The sequence below is a fragment of the Cynocephalus volans genome, chromosome 2, assembly GCF_027409185.1.
Source record: "Cynocephalus volans isolate mCynVol1 chromosome 2, mCynVol1.pri, whole genome shotgun sequence".
Taxonomy (NCBI): Eukaryota; Metazoa; Chordata; class Mammalia; order Dermoptera; family Cynocephalidae; genus Cynocephalus; species Cynocephalus volans.
Window position 1 is genome coordinate 18,464,729 of NC_084461.1, and position 17,931 is coordinate 18,482,659.

Below are 17,931 nucleotides of genomic sequence, written 5' to 3' on the forward strand. Positions count from 1 at the left end.
ATCCTGAGGAGATAACTACTAGTGTGTACTAGAGTTGATTAGCTTTTTACATCTTCAGTGCTGTATAATATAAACGTCTTGTGTTGCTGTTACACATACAGCCGGCTGCACTTCAGGAACTACTTGGAATTCATCCCAAAAGAAGACAATGTGTCTTCCCAATGTGTCTTGTCCCAAAAGTGAGAAAATGTTATTTTCAGTAAATTTGCACTACGACACAGGTGTGAACTAATTTAATGCATTCCATTTTTCAAAAGAAAGGCAAATTCTTTAGCTTTGGGAATTACTAATTAACCATTTTATTCTATTATGTGGTCAATTGTATGAAAATAATTTTTAAATGTATCTATTATTCCTGCAAGCAATCCTTATGGTTGTTATTATTATTATTACTAATTAGGAATGGGCTATGAAGAAAAATTGACAAAACATATTTACTGTGGAGTACTCTTTACCTTTGTATATATTGTGGACCATAATTTAAATCTTTTATCTTCTTAGCTATTAATATATATAAAATATTAATTTGGAGAAAAGAAAACTATTGTCAAATATGAAACTATACAAAATCAATACCATAAAACTTTTAAGGATGCTTTACATATTTGTTTCCAAACATACAAGGGCAGTTAAAAAGTTCATGGAAAAATAGAATTAAAATATAATATAAATCTTTCCATGAACTTTTTGCAGTACCATTGTACAAAGTAATCTTTCTTAAACTTAATATTTTTGTTCACTGTTAAAATACATTTGGGGTGGTTACATAGACCTAAAAATGTTGATGAATATAATTATATTATGCAGACCACAAAAAGAATGTTGAAAACTTTGTTTTCAATAACATCCTAAGAAACTCATTGAGGTCTTCCACGGAGTACATTTTTATAGCTGACTGATTTTTGCTGCAAGATATTAAGGAAAGACCATCTTGGAGAATCAAAGCTATTGTTGGTCAAGACCTGTGCATTAAGGACTGTTGTTTTAGAAAGAGCATGCCAGTTTACTTCATCTAGAGATACTATGCTGACTTAGGACTCTAAATACTGAAGATAAAAGGTTGGTTATTTTATTGACATGTATCTCCTAGTAAATTACCATTCTGAATGTTCTAAAAGTATATTTTTCTTATTTATAATGTTTGTAAAAGCTTTTTTAAAAAATTCCTGAAAAGAAATCTAATCACATGAAAGTTTATAGGGGTGTCTTCTCTTTTTAAAAATGTGTATAGGTATTTGAACTAAAAAAAAATTTTTCCAAATAAAATTATTATTTTTTTCCCCTGCATATAATAAGATTATGTCAAACTCTCACAATGTAGTCATTTTGGAGATTTTGTCAATCTTAAAGGATGAAGGAAACAATGGCAGAACTTTACTAGTACCTACATTTTTCCAAGGACTGTGCTTAGAGCGTTATACTTATTTTATCATGGGTTAGGCATTATCACTGCAGTTGATTGAATTATGTGCCCCCAAAACTCACTGAAGCTTGAATTGTGTCCCCCAAGTTTTATGTGTTAGACACTTGGCCCCTACTATGACTGTTAGGAGGGTGGAAAATCCTGTTATGTTGATTGAAGAGTGGAGCCTTGAAGAGGCGATTAGATTGTGAGACCATACCATAGTTAATGGATTAAAAATGGTGGTCTGGGGTGTGGCTCTGAGGGCTTTAAAAGAAGACAGAGGAGAATCCGTCTCTCTCTCTCTCTGCTCTCTTTGCTTCCACCATCTTGCAATGTGAGACCCCTGGGTCACTGTCTCTATCACCAAGACCCTCACCAGATGTGTTCCAGGGACTTTAGACTTCAGACTTCCTAGCCTCTGAAACTGAAAGCAATAAATTTTGTTTTCTTCACAAATTTCTCAGTTCCCAAATTACCCAAGTATTTTGTTATAAGCAACAGAAATGGACTATTACAGAAAATTGGTACCAGAGAAGTAGGGTGTTAATTATAACAAATATTTGAAAATGTGGAAATGGCTTTTGAACTGGGTGTTGAGGAGAGGCTGGAAGAATTTGGAGGAACAGACTAGGAAAAGCCTAGATGCTGGTGAAAGTTTAGATGACAAGAAAACCAGGGAAAGTTTCGAAAATTTTAGAGACTGGTTGTGTGGTGCTGAGTGGAATGCTGATAGAAATATGGACAGTAAAGACCATTCTAAGAGGTCTCAGATAGAAATGAGGAGTTTTTTTGGAAACTGGGGCAAAGATCAACCTTGATATGAACTGGCAAGGAACTAGGCTGCATTCTGTCCATGCCTGAGGACTTTGTGGAAGTTCGAAGTTAAGAATTGTGAACTAGAGTATTTAGGGGATGAAATTTCTAAGCAGCAAAGCGTTCAGGAAGCTTCATGGCTACTTGCAAAAGCCTGTGCTGAGTTGTGATGGCAGAGGCATGATGTGATGCCAGAATTTAAAAGGAAAGCAAAGCATAAAGACTCGGATAATTTGCAGCCTGGCCATATGATAGAGAAATAGAGAGCATTTTCAGAAGAAGAATTAAATCTAAATTTATATGCATGCAAACAGGATGATACGATTTAAGTAACTTGATAAATTTGCTTAGAAACTAAGTAGCTTTCTAGGATTTGAACATAAAGAATCCCCAAATTGTTTTTCAATAAAACTTAGTAATTTGTAAAAAATATAAATTGTACTATACAAGCAATTTATGTTTATATTAAATTATATTAATTAATTTAGATTAATTTAATTGTAATATTAGTCTAACCAGCATATTAATCTTTTGGCAGAAAAGCCAAGTAAACACTTATGCATTATATTTATAATAATGCCATGTCAAAATAAGTGATAGGATGACTTATGTCTTTGGAACTGATAGTTATCACTAAATACAAAGCATTTTATTTGATGTCTTGTGTCCTGTCCCTGTGTGATGGTTGTTATTAATGCAGGATGGTTTGACTGACAGGAGATTTGAAGCTCAGCGTCTACCATTTTTAACATCATTTAACAGAAACCATTCAAGTGCTAAAAAGCTCTAAGAGTGCTGGAAAAAGAATATGTGTTATGTTCTTTGTGTTTAACTAAAAGGTAGCCTATTTGGTCTTCCTATTTTTATGTACCTGAAAATTAAGTGTAGAATTTATCAATACATATTTTTGGAAACTATATTCTCTAAATAACTATAAATAAATATTGCATGAGTAATGATACGTAAGTTTAAAATATAAGTGCACAAATATCAAAATGAATAAGTGGCTCAGTAATCTTTATTAGGTGTGTGACAAAAATCCACTATGAGTGCCAGTTATGCAAATGTACGGATACCATTACTGAGTGTCAAAAATTTATATATTTCAAGCTAATTATGGTCAAAAGAGCAGATATTCACCATCATTAGCATTGTAAACAATTGCACTTAAAGTTTAACTAGGATTTTGTAAGCCTGCATATTCCTGTTTTTCTTAACCTCAGGTATTAATCCACATTTTCGGGTTTCCTGAATCGACCATTAGGAGGATTCAATATATTCGTATCTAATAGGCACAGACAAACTTCAACTTTAGTTGTATGTACTAGCAAAAAATAACAAGAAGTAGTTCATAAGTTATTGACTATGAAACAACTAGCAGAAAGAATCCTCACATGGTTATCAAAGTAACAAGCACTAACAGATTTTCATTCCTAGTTAAAAACTGCACACTGGCCTTTTCTGTAATCCTCCCATTCGGTTTTTAAGACCCTGGAATGGTACCTGCTGGATTTCTGGTTCTGTCTTTGACTTGTGTTAAGGGAATTCATTCCTTTGAGGCTCAACTCCCATTATCAGCTTCTGCTGTCACCACCTAATAGAAATTTCCTAGTTTCTAAGGAGGTATGGAAATCTTGAGCATACAGATTTATTTTTAATACAGTTGCCACTATATTAACTGAACTAGGATTGAGATTTGAGTTGTGTTAATAATAAATAACCATCACTCCAGAATTCTCTTGAATTTGGGCTCTGACCACTTAATATGACTTTCTCACCCAGCAGCCTTCTTCAGAATGCTTTGCTTAGGTTATCTGTTCCTGAGAATATTAAAATGTTTTCTTTACTTACTGACTCCATAAAACATTTTCTTTAGAAGAATCTGGACAGAAATTGTGTATTTATTTTATATTCATTGTCATAGTCTTCTGCATCATTTTTAATGGGCACACCTTTGGTTTTTATACATTGAGCAAACATAAAATAGTTATCTTAACAAAAGTTATTGAAAACAATAAACTATTCACAAGATTTTTGTTTCATTTTACTGATTAATGGGATTTCAGTGTAAAAAATCAGACATTATTAAATTAAGTCTACATATTATATTAACTCAACAGCCATGTAATTCACTTCTCTGGATACAGCCATTAAATATGGTTTATATAATAAGAAGGCAAGGTTTCATTGGCAGTTCAACATCGGAAAATCATGCTAAATACCAAAATGTACCTTTTAACTTAATAGAAACAAGGCAATCCAAATATTAATCTTAATCATAAGTACTCACAACTCTACTTTATTTGAGGACAAAAGTTATGCTTTATTATAATTGGTCTTCAATGAAAGTAATTAGAAACATGTTGAGATGGAGACATGATTATTATGTGATACTTCTGAAATACACATTTATAAGTGCCTACAATCCCAGCATCCCGTCCAAAGCCACTGATTCTCTACATGACAGATATACTTGTTTTTATTTTATCCCAGTCATTTCAAAGCACAATTTCAATTAAATTCATCAGTTCCTAATATGTTGAAATGCACAATAGGAATTTTAAGCACAAATTGCCAAAAAAAGTCCTAATTTTGAATTGAATAATGCACGTTTTGTTTTATAATACTGCTTACCACTTTCTACAAATAAAGTACCTTTGAAGACATTTTTTCCCCATAATAGCAAGCAGGACATATATCCTTTAACACACATGATGCTTCAGCCAGTACAGTGTATTGCTGTTATTAAAAAATATTAACATGGAGGCTTGCACTTCATTCAAGATATTATATTGCTTAAAGACTGGAGTAAAGAAATGTAAGAGCAAAGACAATTTCATAGGACATTATTTGAATAACAGACTATGTTTCTTTTTTAAAAATTTACTTTAATTTCATAGGACATTATTTGAATAACATACTATGTTTCTTTTTTAAAAATTTACTTTTTAATGGAAGCAATATTTGGGGAGGTTTACTTTTTATTTTTTTTAAATTTTTTTAATTGAAACAACTGATTATACATATTTATGGGGTATAGAGTTCACTATCAGTATCTCTGTGCAATATGTGATTATTGAATCCATATTATTAGCTTGTTCACTACAAATCATAATTATCCTTTGTGTTAGGTCTGCTCTCTCCTTCTGAAATTTCAGCATATTACATTATAAAGTCTTTCTCTCTCTCTCCCTCATTCTTTCCTTATTTCTTTCTTAGCTCCCACATATAAGTGAGAACATGTGGTATTTCTCTTTCTGTGTCTGGCTTATTTCACTTAACGTAATTTTCTCCAAACTCATCCATGTTGCTGTGAATGGCGAATTTCATTCTTTTTTATGGCTGAGTTGTATTGCACTGTGTGTGTGTGTGTGTGTGTGTGTGTGTGTGTGTGTATGACATTTTCCTTATATAGTCATCCATCAATGGACATTAGGTTGGTTCCATATCTTGGCTATTGTAAATAGAGCTGTGATGGACATGGGAGTGCAGGTATCCCTTTGACATGATGATTTCCATTCCTTTGGATATATACCCAGCAGTGGGATTGCTGGATTGTATAGTAATTCTATCTGTAGTTGTCTGAGAAAATGCCATACTATTTTACATAATGCCTGTACTAATTTACAGTTCTACCAACACTGTAGGAACATTCCCCTTTCTCTGCATCCTCAAAAGCATTTGTGATTCTCAGTCTTTTTGATAATAACCAGTCTAACTGGGGTGAGAAGATATATAAATGATTTTGATTTGCATTTCCCTGATGATTAGTGATGGTGAGCATTTTTTTCATTTACCTATTTGCTATTTGTATTTCTTCCTTTGAAAAATGTCTATTCAGTTCCTTTGCCCATTTTTAATTAGATGATGATGATGATGATGATGATGATGATGATGATGATGATGATGATGATAATGATTAATATTATTATTATTATTATTTACTGTGAACATGTTTAAGTTCCTTATATATTCTGGACGTTAATCCCTTGTCAGATGTATAGTTTGCAAATATTTTCTTCCATTTTGTAGGTTGTCTTTAAACTCTGTTGATTGTTTCCTTTGCTGCATAGAAGGTTTAGTTTGATATAATTCCATTTGTTTATTTTTTCTTTTACTGTTTGTTCTTTTGGAGTCTTGTTCATAAAGCCTTTGCTCAGACCTACATCCTGTAATGTTTCTCCTATGTTTTCTTATAGGAATTTTATTGTTTCAGGTCTTATATTTAAGTCTTTAATCCATTTTGAGTTGATTTTTGTATATGGTGAGAGGTATTGGTCTAGTTTCATTGTTCTATACATGGATATCCAGTTTTCCCAGCACAATTTACTGAAGAGATTGTCCTTTCTCTGATGTATGTTATTGGTGCTTTTGTAGAAAAGCAGCTGGCTGTAGACATCTGTGTTGATTTCAGGGTTCTCTATTCTGTTCCATTGGTCCATGTATCTGGTTTTATGCCACATTGTTTCAGTTACTTTACTTTTGTAGTATAGTTTTAAGTCTGGTAGTGTATTGCCTCTGGTTTTATTTCTTTTGTTTAGGATTGCTTTGGCTATTGGGGGTATTTTGTTGTTCCATATGAATGTTAGAATTATTTTTTTCTATTCCTGTGAAGAATGTCATTGGTGTTTTGGTAGAGATTGCATTGAATCTGTAGATCACTTGGGCAGTCTGGACATTTTCACAATATTAATTCTTCTATTCCATGAACATGGAATGTCTTTCCATCTTTTGGTGTCCTCTTTATTTTCTTTCCGTAGTGTTTTTTAGTCCTTATTGTAGAGATCATTCTACTCTTTGTTTTCTAGGTATTTTATTCATTTGGTAGCTATTGTAAATGTGCTTGTTTTCTTGATTTCTTCTTCTGCCTGCTCATTGTTGGTGTATAAGAATGCTACTTATTTTTGTGTATTGATTTTGTATCCTGCAAATTTCTTGAATTCATTTGTCAGCTGTAGGAGAGGGGTTTTTTTGGTAAAGGTTATGGGTTTTTCTATACCTAGGATCATGTCATCTGCAACAGTGACAATTTAACTTTGTCTTTTACAATTTGGATGCCCTTTCTTTCTTTCTTTCTCTTGTCTGATTAATCTGGCTAATACTTCCAATAATATGTTGAATATGAATGGAGAGAGTATGCCCTTATCTTGGTCCTGTTCTTAAAGGAAAAGTTTTCAGTTTTGCCCCATTCAAGATGATGTTGACAGTGGGTTTGTCACATACGGCTTTTATTGTGTTGAGTTTCATTGTGTTGAGTTTTAATTTAGTTTCATTTCGTTTAGTTCAGTTCTTTCTATACCTAATTTATTGAGGGTCTTTTTCATATACGGAAGCTGAGTTTTGTCAAATATTTTCTTTCTGCATCTATTGAGATAATCATAAGTTTTTAGTCCTTACTTGTGTTGATGTGGTGTATCACACTTACTGATTTACATATGTTGAAACATCCTTACATCCCTAGGATAAATCCCACTTGATCATGTTATATAATCTTTTTGATGTGCTGTTTTATTTTGTTTTCTAATACCTTGCTGAGCATATTTTGTGTCTATGTTCATCATGTTCATCAAAGTCTGGCCTATAGCTTTTTTCGTTGTACCTTTGTCTGATTTTGGTATCAGGGTGATGCTGTCCTCAGAGAATGAATTTGGGAGAATGGCCTTGGTTTCAATTTGTTGGAGTAGTTGGAAAGGATTGGTGTTAATTCTTCTTTAAAGATTTGGTAGAATTCAGCAATGAAGCCATGCAGTCCTGGGCTTTTCTCTTTTAGGAAATTTCTGATTGCTGCATCAATCTCATTGCTTATTTGTCTGTTCAGGTTTTGTATCTCTTCTTGGTTCAGTCTTGGTAGTTTGTATGTGTTCAGAAATTTACTCATTTCCTCCAGATTTTCAAATTTGTTAGTGTAGAATTGTTCGATATAGTATCTAATGATTTTTTGTATTTCTGTGGTATCAGTTGTAATGCCTCCTTTTTCATTTCTGTCTTTTGTTATTTGGGTCTTCCGTCTTCTTTTTTTAGTTTTCTGGCTAATTGCTTGTCTATTTTGTTTATCCTCTCAAAAAAATTACAACTTTTTGTTTCATTGATATTTTGTATTGTTCTTTTGTTCTCTATTTCATTTAGTTCAACTCTGTTAATTATTTCTTTCTATTAGTTTTAGGATAAGGTAGGTCTTGTTTTTCTAGTCTTTGAGATTCAAAGTTAGGCATTTATTTGAAGTCTTTCTATTCATCTAATTTAAGCACTTATTCCAACAAACTTCCCTCCTAGTATTGCTTTTTCAGTATCTCATAAGTTTTGATAAGTGTACTTCTATTTTCAATTGTTTCAAGGAAATTTTTGATTTCCGGTTTTATTTTTTTCTTTGACTCATTGGTCACTCTGGAGCATGTTCTTTAATTTCCATGAATTTGTATAGTTTCCAAAGTTTTGTTTGTTGTAAATTTCAAATTTTATTCTATTGTGGTCTGAAAATATACTTGATTTGATTTCAATCTTTCAAAAATTTGTTAAGAATTAATTTGTGGTTTAACATGTGGTCTATCCAGAATATAATCTTTGGCTTGATGAGAAGAATGTGTATACTGGTTTTGGATGAAATTTTCTGTATATGTCTGTCAAGTCCATTTGGTCTAAGGTATTGTTTAAATCTGATATGTTTCTGCTGATTCTTTGTCCAGATGATCTGTACAATGCTGAGTGTGCTGTTTTAAGGTCCCCAACTATTACTGTGTTGTGGTCCATCTTTTGCCTTAGATCTAATAGCAGTTGCTTTATATATCTGGGTGCTCTGATGTTGGGTGCATATATATTTATGATTGGTATATCTTCTTGCTGCATTGATCATTTTATCACTATACAGCTTCCTTCTTTGTCTCTCTTTATAGTTCTTGGTTTGAAGTCTCTTTTATCTGATATGAGTATGGCAACTTCTGCTAGTTTTTGGTTTCCATTTGCACGGTCTATCTTTTTCCATTCCTTCACCTATAGTCTATGTGTCTTTTTACATCACCTCACTATTAGTTTGTGAGTGTCTTTATTGGTGAAGTGAGTTTCTTTCAGGCAGCATATATTTGGATTTAGATTGTTAGTACATTCAGCCAGTCTATATCTTGTAAGTGGGAGATTTAGTCCATTTATAATCAGGGTTGTTATTGAAAGGTATTGCTGTATTATTAATTTCTCTATGGTTGCTTTATATTTAAGTTCATTTCTTTCCCTTTTATTGTTAACCTTGCTGTTGGGTGTTTTTTTGTAGTGATAAAAACACATTTTATTTTTGTTTCTGATTTGCTTATCTCTACTAGTAGCAGTTTTTATTCTCTCTCATGTATTTATGGTGACAAATATCTCTCTTTTGTTTCCAGATGTAGAATTCCTTCAGGATTTGTTGAAGGGCTAGTCTCGTGGTAGTGAATTATGCAGTTTTTATTTGTCTTAGAAAGATACAATTTCTCTTTCATTTCTGAAGGAAAGCTTTGCTGGATGTTGTATTTTTTGACTGGCAGGGTTTTTTTTGTTGTTGTTTATTTTTATTTTTGCACTTTGAAAATGTCATCACACTCTCTCCTGGCCTGTAGGATTTCTGTTGAGAAGTCTGCTGTTAGCCTTTATTTTTAACTTTTAATAATTTTACTATAATGTGTCTCGAGGAGGCTCTTTTTGGGTTGAATCTATTTGGAGGTATTTGAGCTTCCTGGATCTATAATACTGTCGCTCTCTGAATATTTGGGAAATTTTCAGCTATTATTTAGTTAAATGGGCTTTAAATGCCTTTTCTTTCTGTTCTACTTTCTATACACCTATAACATGGCTTTTATATACTTAATGTTATCACAAAGATTTCACAGGTTTTCTTCATTTAATTTTATTTTTCTTTTTTTGTTTCAGTCCAACTGTGTTAATTCAAAAAGCCTGTCTTCTAGTTTGGAGAATCTTTCTTCTGTTTGTTCTAGTCTGCTATTTATGCTCTCAGTTTTTTTTTTTTTTTTTTTTTTTTTTCCTTTGAATGAATCCTTCAGTTTCAGGATATCAGCTTGATTTTTTAAAAAATTGTTTGTATCTCTTTGTTGGATTTCTCATACATGCCCTCAAAGTTCTTTTTTACTTTGTTGTGATTTCCATTTTTTTATCCATCTTTTTGAGTTTCCTTAGTCTTGCACTTTGTGATTCCTTCTCAGGCAATTCATCAATTTCTGGGGGTTCTGGTATTAGAGAATTGTAGCCTTCTCTTGGGGGAGTCAAGTTTTCCTGTTTTTTCATGCTACCCATATCTCTATGTTGATGTCTGGGCATCTGGTGGTGTAGTCATTTCTTTTAATTCTAGGAGTAACTTTTGAAGGAAGAGACTCTTCCTGTAGAAGTATTCTGTATTGACAGGTTGAGCATTTTAAGTTTGGATCTTGGTGAATGAGGCAACCATTCATGTGACTTCTTCATCTGTATATAATCTTAGATTTATCTGTGGGTGTCTTTGTAGACTAGATGATGGGTGCCTTTGCAGTTTCTTGTTGGGGTGGGTTTCTTCTTGGGGTGGGTGATCTGCTGCCAATCAGTTAGCACAGGTATACTGTTGCAGCAAGTCGTCAAGGTCAGTAGAGTGCCAGTGATTCAGCTATTGAGTCTGGAGCAAGCCTGTGTAGATGCAGCAGGACCCAGCGGCTTTCTAGAGATACACTGCAGGGAGAAAAAGCTGCTACTCAATGAGCTGTTCGTTGGGAATAGGTGTACACAGCTCTCTGAGGGCCTGGTAGCTCTGAAACTGGCCACCTGATCAGCTGTTGAGCCTGATGCAAGCCTGTAAGGGTCCATCTGAGGCCAGCAGCTTTGCAGAACCCTGTGTGGGGCATGAGGGCCCTCATCTGGTCTGCTGTTGGTCTCGGAGCAGATAAACACTGACACAAAAGGTCCTGGGAGCTCTTTAGAGGGCCACTGGTTCAGCCGTTGAGCCTGATGCAAGCCTGTGTGAATGATGCCGGACCTAGTGGCTCTCTGGATGTGTGCTTCTCTCTCTGCCTGGTTCCAGGCCAGTCTCTGTGGTGGGGGTGAGGCTGGATGCCCTGCTGTGCCTCTAGGGTGCTGTTTCCTTCTTCTGCACTTCACAAGGGTCTCCTTACTCTCCTTGTGCTGTGTCCCATGTTTCCTCAGGTTCCAGCAAAAATATATTTATTTGTCTCTTATTTTGGTCTCTTTTCATGGGGAGAAAACTAGCATTAGACCTCTCTAGTTGGCCACCTTGGGAATCACTCAACAGCCTATTTATGTTTCAAGTACATTTTTTTGTTGTTGTTTAATGAAGCACTTACTTACCCTATAATGAATATATATATATGACTAAATGAAAACTCTATTTAAATATTATGCCATTGATATATTTGCTTCCACTCAAGCATAAACTAAAGCAGAGTCCAACACTAGTCAGACATTGCCTTCAGAGGACTGCTTTATTTATCCAAGGTGCTTACACATACACACATGTGCATGTACTCACACAAACACATGCAAACATTCACACACTTAGAGACACAGAGAACTAATATTTGCTTGTTTACCAATAATTTGCTTAAAAACTATATAGAAATTCTAAAAATTTTCATTTAGGATGTCTGTATCTTGGTAATATTCAATTAAGTAAATATAAATAAATATTATTTATTTATAAAAAAAGCATTTGACTATACAGAGTTTTGGTTAATGGACTAAAGCTATAAATTATGTTTGCGTGTGTGAGTTTATGCACACATGCAGGTGCATAAATGCATGCATGCATGTGTGTGTGTATTATCCCAAACAAGGCAATTGAAACATTTAGTTTCTTTGTGTCTTTCCTCTAGGAAGTTGTGTATTTAAAATGAGACATGTACTTATTTTGTATATGAAGCAAACATGGTTATTGGAAAAATAAAACAAAATGACCAACACCAATATTAAATAAGGGGTGACTTAAGATTTTCAACTAATTCTAATCTCTTCTATCAGACCAATAATGTGTACACATACATGTGTACACTTTTGTTCCACTGCTCAGATTACTAGGTTAATAAACATTTTTCCTAAATATTTATTAATACCTTAAAACTAAAAGTACTTGCATGTCTCATACTTATTGTTGGTCACATTACATTATTTACTTTTACTATCTTCCAATGTTTTTTACTTCATTTAACTATATATTACAATTTTTTAATAATTATAGTGCATATAATGTATGGATATATTTGTATGTATATGTATATTTTCATTTCTATATCTATAGATGTTCTCCATTGTTTTATTTCTTAAGTTATGAGAAAGAAAAAATTAAGTAGTATGTGTGAGATCTACTCTTGCCAGTGTATCTACCTGTTGGAGGACCCTTGAGAAAGAAAGAAGGCAAGTAAACTAGTCAAACTTTCTTGAACATCCTTATTAAACATAATAACAACAAAAGTCCTGGCAAACAATGCAGTGGAATTAGCTATTGAGAATGAGCTTATCTATAGCATCTTTTTACTTGAATGCACCTCATTGTCTAAGGCAACGATAAAGAAACTTGGAATCTGGAGACTTATGAAACAGGGTTCCCTGAAAATGGGCTATATGTTGTATAATCATATGAGTGTGAAGAGATTATTATGACTAAATATGGCTCTCTTCTGTCTTACTTATGTGGCTGTGCCATTTACTTGCAGAAAATCATGTGTTAATCTGATTTAGAATGCATGTAAACGATCAGAAAGGACTTGTGGAGCTGCTGGAACATCCTGGACCTCTCCCTGCTTTACCTATTGCATGGTTATGTATATCCTGAAAATTTTAGCAAAACTTGAGACTGATTTGTTACTAAATACTTGTCTAAATTTAAAATAGGTTTATATTTAACCAAGTTTTTAGTAACAAATTGACAATGGGAACATGTCCTTTTTATCATTTTTGGATTATGCTGCTGTAACAAGCTCCAAAATGCGTTATTAAGGACCCTTTACTTCCATTTTGGCATGATACGACATGATATAAGGTATGATTGTTTTAGCCAGAAAAATGGGAGAAAAGGGAGCATAATTCTTAGTTTTTCCTGAAAAAATATTTATATGTGTGTATTGTTATTCTGTTTATTTTTTATTTTATTTATTTATTTATTTTACATAAAAGTATTTGAGGGCTGACCACTTTGCCCATTAGGAGAAAATGCCAGTTTAAGACATAGCAATTTTCCCAATGTAATATAGTTTTACCTATACACTTGTGTGTGTGTTTCTGACAATTCATGTGACAACCAAGTTCAAATAATGCATAGAATAATGTCAATGAATCATTTACTCTCTTTGACAAAGAATTAAAACTGATATGTAAAAGGAAGCAATAATACTTTTGAAAATCTCATTCAATGTATGTAGTACTCCACATTTGTTTTAAACTGAGATTATTTATTTAAATGTCAATGGAATACTCAAAGATAAGTAGCTTTTTGTTTTTACTGGTATGAAAATGATTAATTGATAAAATAATAAGGAAAGCAGGTGATTTATCTGTAACTATTAAATTACATTGTTTTGGGAAAAAGGCATTTTTAAATGTGATAAAACATAATGTTAGGGCTTGCTGGTTAGCTTCGTTGGTTAGAGTGTGGTGTTGTAACATCAAAGTCAAGGGTTTGGATCATTTTAAAGGACAGCCACACACACACTAAAAAAGAAAAAAAGGAAAAGAAAAAGAAAAATAACAATATCTGATATAGAAGGGTACATAGAGGTAACAAAGCATTGAATCCTTTTATTGTAGCAAGTACTTTCACAGAAGTTATATATAGACACACTAACCTGTTTTAGGATCTACAGAGAAGTAGGGTTGTCCCTGGAGAATACTGTAAACCACCCGAGCGCTGTTTCCATAGGTAGGGTCATCTGCATCAGTAGCTGTCACCTGTAGAACAGAGGTACCTGTGCATTCAGGAAAACAAGTTTTAGTGTGTGATGGCATTTAACATGTGATTAATTTGAACACAGAAAATGGGTATGCTGAAATATCTATGGAGAGCTATAATAAATATGCCCCACTAAAATTAATCCTTTATGTATCAAACACATCCCTTGTTTTCTTTCCTTCCCATCAACTATACTGCGAGTCCAAAATATAATATTTGTTCTCAGATATTTTAATAAGGCTCTTTATGTGCTGATTAACATTGTAAAGGATCTCTTATGACCTTCACATAAGCAGGATTGGGTTGGACTAATGCTTATAAATTAAATTGGTGTTAACTATGCATTAAATCAAAGGTGTGATGAGGATGTGTGTATATAACATGCTTCATGACTAGTCAGAAAACTGGAGGTGGAATGGTTTGTGATCAAGGCGGAAAGGCTGGTGAGTTGACATTAAATTATCAAAGGCATCAAAACAGCCAGTTCAAGTCAGTTTCCATTATCCATTCCCTTTTCTTACCAGGACTAATACTGAGTCTCTAAACTGGTCTCCTAGGTTCAAATTTTATTCCTTTAGTTTCTTCTACGCAATCCCCACATGTTTTTTTTTTTTTTTTTCTAAAATAGATATAATATGTCTATAGCATTGGATTTTTGATTATTAAAATGCATTTTAAAGTATTTTATATATTTTACTATACTTCGAGGTATCAAAATTAGAGGATCTTTATCCTTACATTTTTTAAACACAGGTTGCATAGTTTGATACATCCATATCATATTTTAGTTATTCCTAAATAAAAACTCATCTAAGTGTGACATGACAGCCTTTCATTATGGGCTATTCAACTTTATTGTACAATTACTGGGTAAGAGCTCATTTATTCATGAAATGAACTTGATAAATCATCTAATAATGCACATTTGAAATTTTATTGTTCATGACTAGAAAATTCTACCAACAAATTTTGGTTCTGTAACAAAAATATTTCCATAATCAAGTGATGCTGTATGAATTTTTGCATATATTTTGGTACTCGAATATTGAAGCACTGACAATTTTCAGTTTTTTATTCATTACTTCAATGATTGAGTGTTTAATTTTTGTTCAGCTACAAAATTTGTACTTCTGAGATGATTTAGGTGGAACCTTAAGGAAAACTTGTTCTGTATCTTCAAGGGATCCTAAAAAATTTGATAGAATTAATATGTCATGTTCATCTGACAATCCTTATTAGCAGATCTTAAAAGTATAGAGACTTCTAATAATAATACACTATGATTCTGGCTTCTCAGTAGTCTTTTTACATTGAGATTCTAAAAGGAGATATTCATAATTATTCATACTCAGAAGGGAAGGGCTATGTTCTATTTCAAAGCAATCTCAAATTATAGACTAATAAAACACAATAGTGTCACTAAATGCTGGTGAGAATGCTGAAAAATTGGATTACTCATTGTAATCCACTGCTGGTGGAAATGTGAGAGCTAGGAAATTTCTTATAAAACTACATGCACACTTACCATACAACCTAGAAAATTATACTCAGGCATTTATGCCAAAGAAATGAAAACTTATGTACACATAAAAACCTGTCAACAAATAGTTATAGCAGTATCGTTCATAATAATCCCAAACTGGAAACCATCCTAATGTCTTTTGGTGGGAGAATTGTTAAACAAAATGTGGTACATGTATACTGTGATATACTACTCAACAATGAAAATGAATGGACTATTGATAAATGCAACAACTCAGATAAATTTTCAGGCAATCAACTGAGAGTAAAAAAATCCAAACCCAAAAGGTTATATATGGTATGATTTTATTCATATAACATTTTTGAAATGACAAAATTTTAGAAATAGGTAACAAATGAGTAGTTGCCAGAGGTTTGGGGAGAGAGACTAGAGGGAGGTATGTTTGGCTATAATAGGGCAACATGAGGGATCCTTGTGATGTTGGAAGTGTTCGGTATTTTGATTATGGTGGTGAATGCATGAATATATACAGGTAATGTAATTGTGTGGAAGTAAGCACTCTCATACACACACAAAATTGCACAAGTAAAACTAGGGAAATCTAAATAAGATTGATAGATTGTGTCATTTCAATAACTTGGTTATGATATTGTTTTATAGTTTTGCAAGCTGTTATTATAGGGAAAAAGTGGGTAAAGGGTACAAGGACTCTCTTCATATTTTTAGTCACAACTGCATGTGAATCTACAATGATCTCAAAAATTACAAGTATTAGAAAAGTAAACAAAGATGTGATCTGGCTTCAGTGTTAGTCCATTCTTAGAGAACTTTATTTGGGCTTATGTGTACTGTGAATATCTGGCGTGATTAAATCAATTTCCACCATAACCTTTCCAGAGCTGGTCACATATATACTATCTCTTCCACTATTAAGTATGATTACTGTAATTAAAATATATTACAGACTTTTTATGGGTTGGTACAACACTTGCTCCATACTAAAAATCCATCCCTCCAATTTGTTCAGAGAATGCCACTAGGGAGACATTTACTAATAAGAATTCAGAGGCATTTTCATTTGTACATCAAACACACAAAAATAATCTGTTGTTAGGTACACAGATTAGATTCTAGGTATGGAATAAGCTCATAAAGTGGCTAAAATGTTATAGAATTATATCAGTCGAATATTTGATCTGATAGAAAAAAATGGTAATAGTGTTAGGCATGTAGGGATTACTGGAATTTAGGAAAGAGAAAGCAATAGATAAAACAGTAAAATGATGGCTATTAAGAAACCAGCTTCCAAAATCCTCAGTTTTTGAAACTACTTTTGGCCTTGAAATAGTGCTTTAAGCCTAAATGGTTTTTAATGTCTCAAAAGTTGTCCCCGGACAACCATTCTATAGAAAAAGTTGAGAAAGACAAACTGTGCAAGATCACACCTCATTTGCTGTGATAGGCTGGATCACCACATGAACGTAAAACACTTGTTCTGTGTAGATTAAGGTGTCTGTAAAAGTCCAGACCTGTCAAGTGAGAGTTGAGATGCATGAAGGCACTGACAAGTGAAATAAGAAAAAAACAGGAAAAGAAGAAAAAAAAAAAAAAAAAAAAGGAAGAAGAGCATCACAGTGGTGTTGACTAAGTGATGATTTAAAGTAGCAGAAGGAAGTGAGCAGATCACAGAAAAAGAAAAATATAACTTTCCACTCTGGTCCAAAAATACGGTCATTGACAGCTACATGCATTTCCATACAATCAGTCTCAAAGGTAATGGGCAATTCTATTTGTGTGTGAAACAAAGAGCAGCAAATTACCTCTTGGGCTGTACTTTGGTGGTGTCTGAGGTGTTAAGGCACCACCTTGAGCATAACAGATTGCTGGCTGTAGGAAGCATATGTATATGACAACACAGCCTAAAAAAAGCCAATCTGCCATAGAATACAGTAGCGATGGAGATATATAGCAAGGGTGGGAAGAAACAACAAAAAACCAACCAACCAAACAAACAAACAAACAAACAAACAAACAAACAAAAATTGCTTCCATAATTGCTCAAGGATTTCCTACAAAAGCAGATTGATAAGGGAGTTTCAGGATGAAAGAAAAATATAATCTTATCTTATTTTCTTGTTTATTTGAAATCTAGATGGAAAAACTATAAGGCCCATGGGTACTTTTAGAAGATCTTTAACAGTACAAAAAAAAAAGACTCTTTTTTTTTTCATTAATGCTATACATCAAATGTTTGTGTCCCTCTCCAAAATTGTATGTTGAAATCCTAACCTCCAATGTGATAATATTTGGAGGTAGGGCCTTTGT

At 33.2% G+C, this 17,931-nt stretch overlaps 1 protein-coding gene across 1 annotated transcript in view; it reads right to left on the minus strand.

Moving 5' to 3' along the window:
• CDH18 (cadherin 18) overlaps positions 1-17,931 on the minus strand; it is a 342,030-nt gene that overhangs the window by 231,202 nt on the left and 92,897 nt on the right. Inside the window, exon 3 of the mRNA XM_063086030.1 lies at positions 14,020-14,139. Coding sequence (XP_062942100.1) covers positions 14,020-14,139 — 120 coding nt within the window. The remainder of the gene's footprint in view (positions 1-14,019; positions 14,140-17,931) is intronic.